General features: G+C 30.0%; 2 protein-coding genes across 2 annotated transcripts; one reads left to right on the forward strand and one right to left on the reverse strand. All coding sequences in view use genetic code 12, as the record gives it.

Moving 5' to 3' along the window:
- Positions 1–879: 879 nt before the first annotated feature.
- CD36_31890 (zinc finger protein, putative) lies at positions 880–3,024 on the reverse strand (the record flags this gene model as incomplete). The annotated part of the gene is made up of 1 exon (XM_002422114.1): positions 880–3,024. The coding sequence occupies one exon, from the start codon at positions 3,022–3,024 to the stop codon at positions 880–882; it is 2,145 nt and encodes a 714-aa protein (XP_002422159.1).
- A 7,702-nt stretch (positions 3,025–10,726) lies between these two features.
- On the forward strand, positions 10,727–12,805 carry CD36_31920 (Grc3 protein homologue, putative; the record flags this gene model as incomplete). Its single annotated transcript, XM_002422115.1, has 1 exon — positions 10,727–12,805. One exon carries the CDS (start codon positions 10,727–10,729, stop codon positions 12,803–12,805), a length of 2,079 nt encoding a protein of 692 aa, XP_002422160.1.
- Positions 12,806–13,081: the final 276 nt, after the last annotated feature.

The raw sequence follows: 13,081 nt of genomic DNA on the forward strand, positions 1-13,081 counted from the left end.
GGTGGGGAAAAAAAATATGAATTTCCATCAAGAACAATAACAATAACAATAACAACAACAACAACAACTATAATGACAACTTTGGATTATATTCAAGTTATGTGAGTTTGCAATTTGGTTTATAAAGACAAGTTCAATATGGAGGAAGATAGGGAAATGTACATGAGTGAGATGATAAACTTCCAAAATAAAAAGATATCCTAATGATATAAATCAATAAACAATAGAATACTTTAGTCTTTCTATAATTTTACTACTTACCTTTATTTGTTTTTTTTTTGGGTTATAATGCTTGGAAGAGGCAATAGGAGTGTATTAAACAGAATCATATATGGATGAAAAAGAACCCCCCACCTCCTATTGCTATCTACAATTACTCATATAGGCTATATGACTTAGAGTCAAATACAACCCATTAAGGATTGTCGTAGAATCACAGAGACGTTATTTTGAAAATAGGGTCTATTTCCCAATCATCACATCTCTCTTTATCTGATGCTTTTTGGGATTACTTTGATGTAAAAGTAGTTAGTTGTCGCCTATAAAAAAAAATCAAATAAACAAACAGACTACATAGTAATGATGAACTAAACAAAAAAAAAAAAACTTATATTAAATTAAACCCAAAACCAAAAACCTAAAACCTAAAACCTAAAACCAAAAACCAAAAACCTAAATCAACAACATTCAGAAATAATTATATATGTAAAAATTTTTAGCTAAACTATATAAGGGCCCAGACTAAATAAAATTAGATTATATACTCAGTTATATAAATTAACGAGTAATATAACCAAAAAAAAAAAAAAACATCACATCGCACATCGAACATATCACGCACACACATATTATTTAATTCTTCCTTTCAAAATATTATTGTTATTGTGGTGGTGATGGAGATATCAAATTATTTATTGTTGGTTTTTTCGAAACATATTCACTAGTAGTAGCATTAGTATTAGAACTACTCTCATTTGTTGTTGTGATAGTAGTTGCTGTTGGTGTATCCAGTTTATTCACAATAACCATTGTAGTTTGTAATGTTTCAGTAGAATGAGTTGATTTAATTGAAGAAGCACCAATATTAGTAAGTTCAGTACTTTCTAAGGTAGGTCCACTTTCTTGTTTTGATTTACCATTTGAATTTATCAAATTTGTTTGTGATTGTGATTGTGATTCTGATTCTGATTCTGACATTATCACATCTTTATTCCCATCATTAGTTCCATTTGTTATACTTGATACTGGTGGTAATGTTGGAGCTGGTGATGGTGATGTCAATTTATTCTCTTGTGGATCATTTGTATCATCATTTAAAACCCCTCTTAACCAAGTACTTTTAATATCTTTCCTACTATTGCTACTATTAGAAAATATCAGAAAATCACTCACAGCAGAACTTTGACGTTGATGTAAAGAATTTTGATAACCACCAGCACCAGCACCAGCACCATTACCATTAGTAGGTCCCCAATTGGGATGAGGTAAATTACTTACTGAAGGTAAACTAGTAGTAGTATTATTACTATAATTAGAATTCCCTGATAATATTGAAAAATGTTGTGACATGGGGGATTTTATTGATACTGAAGAATTTGTCAATGTACTAGACCCTCTTGGATCAGGAGTACTTTTCAAAGTAGTTTGACTAAATGATTGATGAAATAATGGTGATAATGGACTAGCTAAATTAGGAGTTAATGAAGCAGCTGAAGTTGCTGATTTAGGTGGTGGAGGATAAACTGCATCAGAAGTAACTGATGATGTCACTGTATGATTATTAGTGTTGGCATCATTACTACTAATATTTTCATTAGAATGAGTAGAATGTTGTAATGATAATGGTTCTGGTCTTCTTTTAGGAGTAAATGCATGATCAGGAATTTTCAATCCTCCTCCTTGTTGTTGCAGTACACTTTCAGAAGTTTCTTGACCAATTTGATGAGGTAATGGAGGTAATGGTTTTTGTGGATGTGCATTAATTTTAGGTGGTGGCGGTAATGCCATGGGGTCAAAAGTATTTGGATATTGTCTATATGGATCCAAATACCCTGCCGGTATTCCCTGTTGGTGCTGTTGTGGTTGCTGTGGCATTGGTGGTTGAGGACCTTGGTATTGGTTGTTGGCATAATATTGATTATGAAATTGAGGATATGGAGGTTGGAAATTATAACCATTTTGTTGTTGTTGCTGCTGTTGCTGCTGTTGCATTTGGGCTTGAGCTTGAGCTTGTGCCTGAGCCTGAGCCTGGGCCTGAGCTTGAAGTTGGGCCTGTTGTTGAGCTTTTTTCTCTTGTTGTTTCAATTTCTTTTTCAGTTTCGATCGTTCAATTAATAATTTACTATCACGATTATCTTTAGTTAAATAAGTTTCGTAAGCATGTACTGTTTGTTTATGTTGACGTAAATTATCTAAACGACTGAAATTTTTTGAACAATAAGGACAAGTAAAAGGTCGTTCACCAGTATGTTTACGTTTATGACGAGCCAAATGTTCACTTCTAGTAAATGACATATTACAACCAGGATATCCTGTACATTGAAATACTCTACCTTTACTTGATCTTTTTGATTTAGGTTTTGTTATTGAATTAGATGAACTTGAAGTTGAAGATTCAGCAGAAGAATTAGATGACATGGTTGAATGAGTAGCATTTGTCATTGTCGGCGTTAGGGTTGGTAAAGAATTTACTACTGATGCCAAAGTATTCAATGGAGGTGGTGCTCGTAAAGGTGGTACAGCATAGTACTGTTGATTTGAAGTAATTGGTGGAGGAGGTGGAAGTGGTGGTTGAACACTACCGTTATTGTTGATTTCATTACCATTAGAATTAGAATTAGAGTTACCATTAGATAATGGAGGTAAAGATGGTACTGGTAATGGTGGTAATGGAGGTAAACTATGTTGTTGTTGGTGTGGCACTTGTGCTTGTGGATATATCATTGATTGTCTTTGATTATAAGCCATTGAAGAATGTTGTGATTGATGAGAATCGTTTTGAAGTACTTGTGATGTCCCTGACATGGTGGGTATTAAATTGTATTAAATTGTTGTTGGTTAGTTAATTATATAATATTAATAGATTATTATAATGGACTTGATAAGATTAAAAAAAAAAAATATTCAAGACAATTAGGAATAGAATGAAATGGGAATAATTGAAAATAATAAAGCAAGAAAACTTCCAAACAAATGTAGAAGTAGAAACAAAAAAAAAATTTCAGGGGGAAATGGATTATTAAATTTGAAAGTTTGAAAGTGAGCGTGTCGTGTGTAAGGGGTGAAAGGTTGATTGTATGTTAGTATTAGTAAGTAAGTAAGGAGGGGAGGGTAGTGTAAATTGAGTAAATTCTGCTACTTTATTTATTTTTTTTTTTCTTCCTTTCGTTCCTTATTTGTTTTTTTGGCTGTTGATTGATTATTGACCTGACAAATAATTTAAGGGGGGGGGGGGGACAGAAGTAGGCCAAAGGTATATATGAATGACACAACAATCTAGAAAAAAAGGGGGAAAAATAAATAAACACACACACACACACAAAGGAGGGGAGGAGGAAGGGAGGAAGAAAGTGAAAAGTTGTGACTGGAAATTTAATTAGTGTTGTGATTCTTGTATAATAGAAGTATGATACTTCTTTGTCTCTTTTCTTTTCAATAATTTAAATCTTTGTCAAAATTAAAACCAAGAAAAGAAAAGAAAAGAAAACCAAGGAAAAACAAACGAATGAATAGTAATAGTAATAGGAATAGACTGAATTATTGAATGTCTATATTATATAATAATTCTGTTAATTGAACAAAAAAGAAAGAAATTATTATTATTAAAAAGGGGGAACGTGTGGTTATTCTTCTAAACAATATTAATATCCCTTGTAGTTGTATATAATATATATATGTTTGAATTGAAATGGAAGGGGGGGATACTAAATCTTTCCAATGAAATGTTAGTTGTAGTGGTAGTTATAGTTTGGGGAAGTAAGAAAAAAAAAATTAGTGGAGTGGGTCAGTGAAAAAAAAAATGGAATGTTGATTGGATTATATATACAAAGTAAATTTTTTTTTCTTTCTTTTTTCTCTGTCGCCTTTTTTTCTTTGTTTGGGGCCTTAATTCTGGTGAGCCTAATTCTTTTTTTTTTCTTTCTTTCTTTCTCAAGTAACTGACGTGTAGAAGGCGGAGGTTGATGAAAGAGGGGGGGGAAGAGACCAAGGGTGACCAAGGGAAAAGTTTTATAAATAGACAAATATAAAAATACTTGTATCAGACAATAAATAAAACAATAAAGGCACCACCACACCAAAAACAGTATGATTCTATTCCTTTTTAAGTAGGTGAAAAAAAAACAACTAAAAACTAAATGGAGTTTCAAGAAAAAATATAAACAACAACACCCAAAGTGAAATAATAATATTATTCAAAAAAAAAGCGATGCAAACGAAATAGAAATAGAAATAGAAAACTTGAGAACCTTAATGCTATATATATATATATAGAAACAGAGAGAGAGTATTATATGACCATGCATATTATGCATACATATATACGTGTATAATAGTCTGTTTGTTGCGACACAAAAAAAAAATAAACCAGAAATAAATACAGAAAAAGGAGTGATTCAAAATGTCCTGTATTAGACAAACTAATTAACCATTCGTCACTAATAATACATTTAAAGCAATGTATAGTTGATTAAAATATTGTTTTTATTTTTGAGTTATTGTCTGTATATATCCTTTTTTCTCTCCTGAATGGATTTTTGTCGTTTGTAAGTTTTGTGTGTGTGCCTTGAAAAAATTTTCTCTTCTTTTTTTAACACTCCTAATTACACAAAAAGAAATTGTTTGATTTCTTTTTTTTTTTTTTTTTTTTTCTTGCGTCATTGTTTTTGGTACCTCTTTTTCTCTCTTTTTTTATATAGTCGTGTATATATCAAATTATCCTTGTTGTTGATTTTAGATTGTTTAAACACGACTTTTTTTTTTTTTGTTCAATAATTGTCCTCCCTCCTTCGCTCCCTCCCGCCCAAACCAATTCCTTATAATATATACATTTTCTACATTCTCTTTCTTTTCAAATCAGTTACTATTATTGATTGATTCGATTGATTGATTGATTGTTGGCTGGTTTTTTTTGTTTTGCTTTGTTTCAAATTGAATGAGGGTAAGTACTACAATAATTGTATCTACTACTTACTCATCGCATTTAATCTCACCACTATAAACTTATTCATGTGAAATGAGTTAAATAAAAAAGGGAAAATCAAAATTAAGGTAGTTACGAACACTGTCGAAAATTTCATTCATTCTTTCTCTCTCTCTCCCATTAGCTTTACTTAGTAAACAATAGGAAATTTATTATTATTATTATTATTATTGAACAGAATGTAAAATTTTTGTTGATTTTTGAGAAAGGTTTTTGTGTTTATTAAACGTTAAATTAAGACTCAGAAGTGGAGGTTTCCGTCAGTCAGTCAATCAGTTTTCAATTCAAGTTGATATTTAACTATAAATATAAGAAATAATTGTTATTAATTGATTGATTGATTTATTCCTAAATTAGAATAATTGTATGAGAAAAAGAAAAAAAAAGAAATTTTCAAATTTTTTTAAAAAATAATATTTTTCAGGAGAGAAAGAAAAAACGACATAGGTACAGTACAAGCAGACAGACGACAACTTCAACAACGAACAAAACAGAACGAACGAACGAACGATATCTCCATTTAAATCTATTATTCCCTAATTTTCTGAATTGTTAATTGTTAATTTTTGGCAAAAAAAATTGAAATTCCCAAAACACAAGAAGCATTTAATACAGTTTGCGATCTTGATCTTAATCTCCGTTTATTTAAATAACTAAGATTACAAATCTACATACATACAACATTCCCTTTCTGTTTTTTTTTTTTTTTTTTTGATCTTATGTAGTGTTGTACAGTGTGTTGTTGTTGTCACTTTTTATTTGAGCCTCCCTTCTGCCTTCAGCCCTCACCCCCCTTTTTTTTTTCCTGTTCCTTGAAAAAAAAAAAATGAAGATGACGACATTTTTAAACGGGTATGCGAAGTATCTCTGTTGTTGTCTATACCACAATCGTTCTTCTTCTTCTTCTCCTCTTATTAGATGATGATCAATGGCTTTTGTTTTGTTTTGATTACCTATTTAAGTATCAAATGAGTAACTTCTTTTGATGTTGTTATTGTTGCTGGAAATGGAATATTCTCTAGATAATAATAATAATAGTAGTAATGCATATTCCAGGAATTTTATCTAACAACTTCTTCCTCCATCGCGTTGTTGGGATATAAATAGTAACATACCATTACCCAACTAATTGAAATATTTTTTATTTTTGCATAAAGCATTGGCATGGCATGACATTAATACGTAGATATTTAATGTTGTTATTTTGTGGTCATCTTGTTAGTATAAAAAAAAAAAGAGAGATTGAATTATTTGTGTATATCTCGGGTATAGACGGGGGTATACCCAGGGAGCTGCAAAAAACCGTGTCCAAAATTTGACGATTTGGTGATGGTTGTGGTTATCACACAATAAATAAGTTTTTTTTTTTTCGCTTAAGATTTCAAATATTAATAGTTTTCTTAGAATAACAGAAACCATTTTCTTTAGAAATATTCAATAACAGACATTAAGCAGATTGAATCTTACACATGTAATTGGTTAGTTCGGTGTTAGAATTCATCTTTTTTTTTCTTGCTTCGGTGCCGTTCTCGAATTAAAAATATACGCGTGTTGCATTTGCAATGTCGTGAGATTGAACGTCGTATCCATATCTCGATCTAGTTCCGTTCTATTCGTCCACCCACCCCTTCCCCCCCCTGTTGCTGCTGTTCCTAGGTGCAACTATATCGGTTTATTTCTTTCTTTCAAGCTATCTTGGTCTTTATTTTACCCCTTGCCCCCTTGTCCCCCCTGTCTTTTTCTCTCAACAACAACTTATTTTTCTTGGTGTGAACGTTGTTATGTGAAGTTTCTATCATTATGTCATTTCTTTTACTTAGTAATTGAAGAATCTGTTAGGGATCGAGAATGTGTGTCATTTCTCTTTACTTTTTTCACATACCAGAAAGAACTTTAAAAAAAAACACGCCAAGTCTAAAAATCAATACTGGAGAACGTAAATTTAGACAAGTGAGACCAGACTAACTAACTAACTAACTAAAAACACAAAATAGTAACATTCAACATTCAAAATCCACAAAAAGGCAAGCACTTAGAGATGAATAAAATGCATGACCGATATATATATTTTTTTACTAAACTCATCATCAAATCCAGACTCTCAAAAAGAAACCCAAATTACTAATAAAACCAAGACAAAGAACTACTTGATGTATTTGGTTATATAACTTATATAGAGATATAGAACTGGCACTAATTCTTCAGAAAATGTCTAAATTGGCAATCACATTAAAATGAGCTTATTCTTTTGGTGCCATTTCATCAGAGGGTACCAAAAAAAAAAAAATTAAGGTGGTGGGTGGGTTATGTAACACAACACAACATGAACTTCCAATAAATTGTACATCAATTCTAGGTATGACATGCTTGGGTAATCACGGGCTAATAACCTTATTTCATTGTATTTAAAAGGGGGGAGGGAGGGGGGGGAGATGCCAAAGGTCTAGACCTTTTTCTCTGTTCTATTGGGTCCATGGTTTTTCTTGTGTAGGTCGTCCTTAACAGTCATCCCTTCTCTCTCTGTTAGCTGTATGTATGTATATGCTGATTAAATGATATAAAATTAATTGCATATTTCTATAATCACAATTTCAGTAGGAGGAAGAAGAAGGAGATGTCAAAGAGAAAATGAGTGACCTAGACCAAATGACAAGAAATTAAATCTTGTTGTGCCTTTTTCTCCAGCTTTTCCTTAATCAATTCTTTTTTTTTTTTTTGTCTCAAATAAATTAAATTTCAAAGACCCCGGAACCTGAAATTATTAATGTGGTCTATATTGTAAAAACATCACCAGAGACGATATCACTTTGGTGAGTGGACTTAGTTTCTTCACCCGCCTTGATTTAAAATTCAAAATTAAATATTTAGTAATAGCAATAGTAATGGTGATAGTCCTGAAACGACCAAGAAGAAAAAAACTGCAGTGAAAATCCTTGGCTCATTTTTTTTTTTTTTTTTGGTTTTGATAAACTATTTAAATGAATTACCCTTGGTTACATTTATCGATTTTCAGTTAGACCATTCTTATTTCCATCCATTCATAACTCGATTGGATGCATCAACTAAAAGAATATCATTTATTCTGATAATATTGGTGTAAATTATATATTATTACGTAAAAATCAATATTTAGATGAAAACTAACAACTTAAACCAACTTGTTTTTGTTTTGTGGCCCTGACTGATTGAGTTGCGGGGCACCCAATAGGGCGGCGACAGAGGAGGAAATTTTTTTTTTACAATTTTTATTATGTCGTGTCAATACACCCCACTTGCGACATTATTGAAGAGTTTGGATGATTTTTTTTTCTTTTTTGCAACTAATGATAAACCAGCAACCAAGCAAACACTACTAACAGAGACAAAAACAATAATATGTGGGGTGTTGTATAAGATATGTTTATAAATAGAGCCTCATTATAAAGCTAGACGAATACAGGTTATTGATATATATCTAAAATTAGTAACCATAAAACATCTTAAAACATCATCAAGAATATTGTTGCAAAGCCATTGTTCAATAGAACAAGCATAATTTTATCTAAACAATCGCTAAGTTAAACAATACTCGTAATACAAAAAGAAACTGAAATAATGTTACTGTGAATATCGTTTCATTATTTATGCATAATGTATCAAATAAATAAATAAATAAATAAATAACTAAATAAGTCGTCTAATTGTTATTACTGAAACAATCTCGTAATGTAAAGTTTTTTAAGAGCATTATTAACAAGTAATTGTAGTATCAAGTAAATTTATGGTGATTGTGGTGGTATTTAATTTCCACCCAGTAGTAAATGAATCAATCATTGTCAATACATTGCACTATTGTTTGTTTTACAACTAAATGCGTATCATAATTACAATCTAATTGTAAGGGTTTGTCAATTAATAAATGAAACTGGGAAATACAAAACAAAACAAAATTTTTACGCTTACAATTTAGTTTTCTCTTCTTTGTATATCTTGGACAATTGTTCTATTTTGATATATTGAAAGATATAAATTTTAGTCAAATGAAACACCATTACTAAAGAAGAAGAAGAACAAGAACAAGAACGCCTTGACTAAAAATTATTCTTATTAGTTCTGGTGGTGGTGGTTGGTGGTGGTGTGGAATCTAAAATCCACCACACCACATGTTTCAGATAATTCTCATTCGACTAAAAAAAAAAAACTAAACAACAATAACAATAACTATTATTGTTGTTAGATACTATTCGTAAAATTTAATTATCTAGGTAAATTAGATTCATGTTTGTACACTTTGGTTTTTTTTATTGACTAAAATTAAACAATATTTTTAGTGTAAAACATTTTCTTGCTGGTGAAAAATATGAAAAAAAAAAAAAAAATTTTGAAAATCAACTAAATAAATTTTCTTTACGTTACCGAATAAACACAATTCCGGAGGCTTCATAATCAAAAAAGAAAAAGACATTTGTATTTGCAGCTACTTAAATCCAAAAATATAACCCTTTTATGTGCAATGAAGAAAAAGAAGAAGAAGAAGAAGGATATAAAGGAAATGAGTTTTGTGATTACTTCTTAAAATAATTCCATCTGTATTTCCGTAAAAGCAAGACTAGTACTTTGCGATACAATTGATGTTGATTCTACAGTATCTCCAATTCCTTTGATCTATGAAATTGATGAGTCTATGTTGAACCCTTTCAATTATTTTCTATATATCTACTGTTCCATTTTGGTTCTGCAATTTATAAATTACCTTCCCCTCCCTCCCTCCATTGAATTTGTGTTTTTGTAAGTCACCCTAAGAAACGAAGTAACGACAACGAGACAATTATTATGATATAGTATTATAATTAACATGAATAATTGTAGGTTGAACTGGCATCAAACACAATTAACGGTTATTCTTTTTTTTTTTTTTTTTTGGATCTATACTATTTTCAAACAACAATAATAAAGCTTAGTTTTAGTTAATACTCCTATTGTTATTCTGTATCTTTCTCTTACGTTTAATGTTATTGTGGTGAGTACTGTACAATATTTACCTATTATAGCATGTCTATCCGATTCAACAACAAAGAAACATTAATAATAGTTCTTAATAAAATGTCATGGATCTAATAGCAATGCTATTGTGTTTAGCTTTGAAGGAAGAGATGTTTCCAACGTAACCAAAGCAGCAGCTTTGAATTTATTGTTGGTAGGCAAAACCCCGAATTATGGAGGTTCAAAAAACTGGTCCAATTCTAGATGGAGAAAGCAAAAGGGTTATTTTTGAACCATCTATTGATTTTATTACCATTTCATAATACTATTACTTGCTATCGAACGTAATATTTGGGGGAGGGGGGTGGGGAAGAAGGTCTTGTCCGTATCAATAGTCTGTATGTATTTGTTTTATATGCAGGTAGATGATAAATTATCTTTTCCGAAGAGTGAAAGAGAAAAAAATTACTTGATATTAGTCTATCAGTCCATCTATTGGAGAAACTGATCTAAGAATCAAATTTGGATATTAATTATTTATTATTTTGTTTGTTTTTCGTTAATATGAGTGCATTTGCAGCTCTTAAGAATAATCCATTTGGTGAATCAATTTTCAATACCAACGACAACAACAGTAAAAACACCAGTCAAGATGAGGATGATGAGGATGATGAAGAAGTGGTACAATACGTTGCCAACACCTCTGATGAAGGAGAAGAGGATGATGACGATGACAACGACGAAGAGCAAGTCGGTAATAATTTTCTCCCATTTGAAATATCAGCACCTGATGATACATCATTATCATCAACACCAGCACCAATTGTTAATTTCCGTATTACTCAATCCAATTTCGCTCCTAATGAAACAAATATAAAATTTTCCAATAATCATGTTATTATTATATTAAATCCATCAGAATATATATTAATTTCAGGACAATGTAATTTGAAAGTAATTGAAGGAGCCATTAAGATTAATCAATGTCATTACTTGACCAGTGGAAACAACAAATCTTATAATATAATTGCATTACAATCACAATCACTACCGATTATAAGCCACTATACCCCAGAAGAGGGACAACCTTCATCAGCTTCAATAATACAATTGGAGAATTCATTTAGTGGAATTGAAAATATTTCTCAAATTGATCCAGCATTTAAGAATTTAATTTTTGGACAAGCTAATTTTGAAACTAGTTTATTTAAAAATTATTCATTTGATATAGTACTAACAGAAACGAGCGAAAATAGTGGTGGAGGATATGGATTCGATATCAATTCTTATTGGATAAATGAATTAAACTTATTGAAATCAAATAATGATCCAACTCCAAAAATAATCATGATTATTGGTAATAAAAACACTGGTAAATCAACATTTTGTAAATCATTAATAAATGAATTATTATTAGCCAATAATAATCGTCCAATATCATATTTAGAAATCGATCCAGGTCAATCAGAATATTCAACACCATATGCATTATCATTATCAGAAATTGTTGATGTTCAATTTGGTTTAGTAGCATTACCCCAAAATACTAATATTGTGAAATCTTGTGTTGAACATTATTATGGATTTACTAGTGCTGTTAATGCCCCAACACGATATGTAAAAATAATTGAAAAATTATTTGATCATTATCAAACTAAATTTGGTCAAAGAAATCATTTAATTATAAATACTCCCGGTTGGGTTAAAGGTTATGGTAAAGAATTATTAAATCAAATTACGAAAATTATAAATCCTAATAAATTGATATTATTATCTAATAATTTAAATCAACAATATCCTGATAATATTAATATTTTACAAGATTTAACTTATCAATCATTATCTATTCTTCCTGGAATTTATCAATTATCAAAATATTCTGCTCCACAAATAAGAAATATTAATAAATTATTATATTTCCATCAAAACAATAGCACAAGTAAATTAAGATTTAATTTTAATAATCATTTATTGGATTTTTCACCATTAAAGATATCTTATGCTTGTTTCAATTCACCAAATAATCCAGGAATTTATTCAACAACAATATTGAATCATAATATTGATAATGAATTTAGTCATCGAGATTTATGTTCTTTAATTGAAGTTTCAATTTATGGAATTTATGCAATCAAATATAACAAGGATAGTAATCTTGATGATGACATATCTGTTTGTGGGAAAGATGGTAATTCCCCATTTTATTTAAATCCTGATGATTTTAATAATTTATTATCTAATAATAATGACAAGACCATAATATCAAGTAAATTTATTGGATTAATTATGGTTCATAGTATTAATAATATTCAACATTATATGAATATTTATGCTCCAGATAAAGTAATTAATCGATTACAAAAAATTATATCAAAAAATCAACCTAGTAATTACAATTATAAATTGATGATGGTGAAAGGTGAAGGAGATATCCCAAATTGTGAAATATTATATCCTAATTTCATTAATAAAAAAATTGAATATTTAAAACTGATTAAAAAGAAAAAAAAGAAATCCATTGACACTGGGGAAAAGATTGATTTGAAATTACCATATATTAGTTTTGAAACAAAACTGAAAATTGGTGGGATTTGGAAAGTACGAAAGAATATTAAACGAAGAGGTCATCGTCAAGGAAATTAGCGACTGAAGCAGGTTTAATGAAATTGATATTGGCCATTACATAACTAATTTTATATAATGATTATAGATAATTATAGAAATGACATATTTATAAAATAGATTGAAATTGACAAGTTTGTTTGTTGAGCTCCATACCAGCTATTAAGGCTGAATGTAGTTTTTTTTGGTATCACAATTAGATTGAATTATTGCTCTAATGACTAAATACAACAACCGTAATAAGAATAAAGTTTTATCAAAACAGAATCTTCAACAACGTGGTTGGGGTTTAATGAA

Source organism: Candida dubliniensis, chromosome R (assembly GCF_000026945.1).
Source record: "Candida dubliniensis CD36 chromosome R, complete sequence".
NCBI lineage: Eukaryota > Fungi > Ascomycota > Pichiomycetes > Serinales > Debaryomycetaceae > Candida > Candida dubliniensis.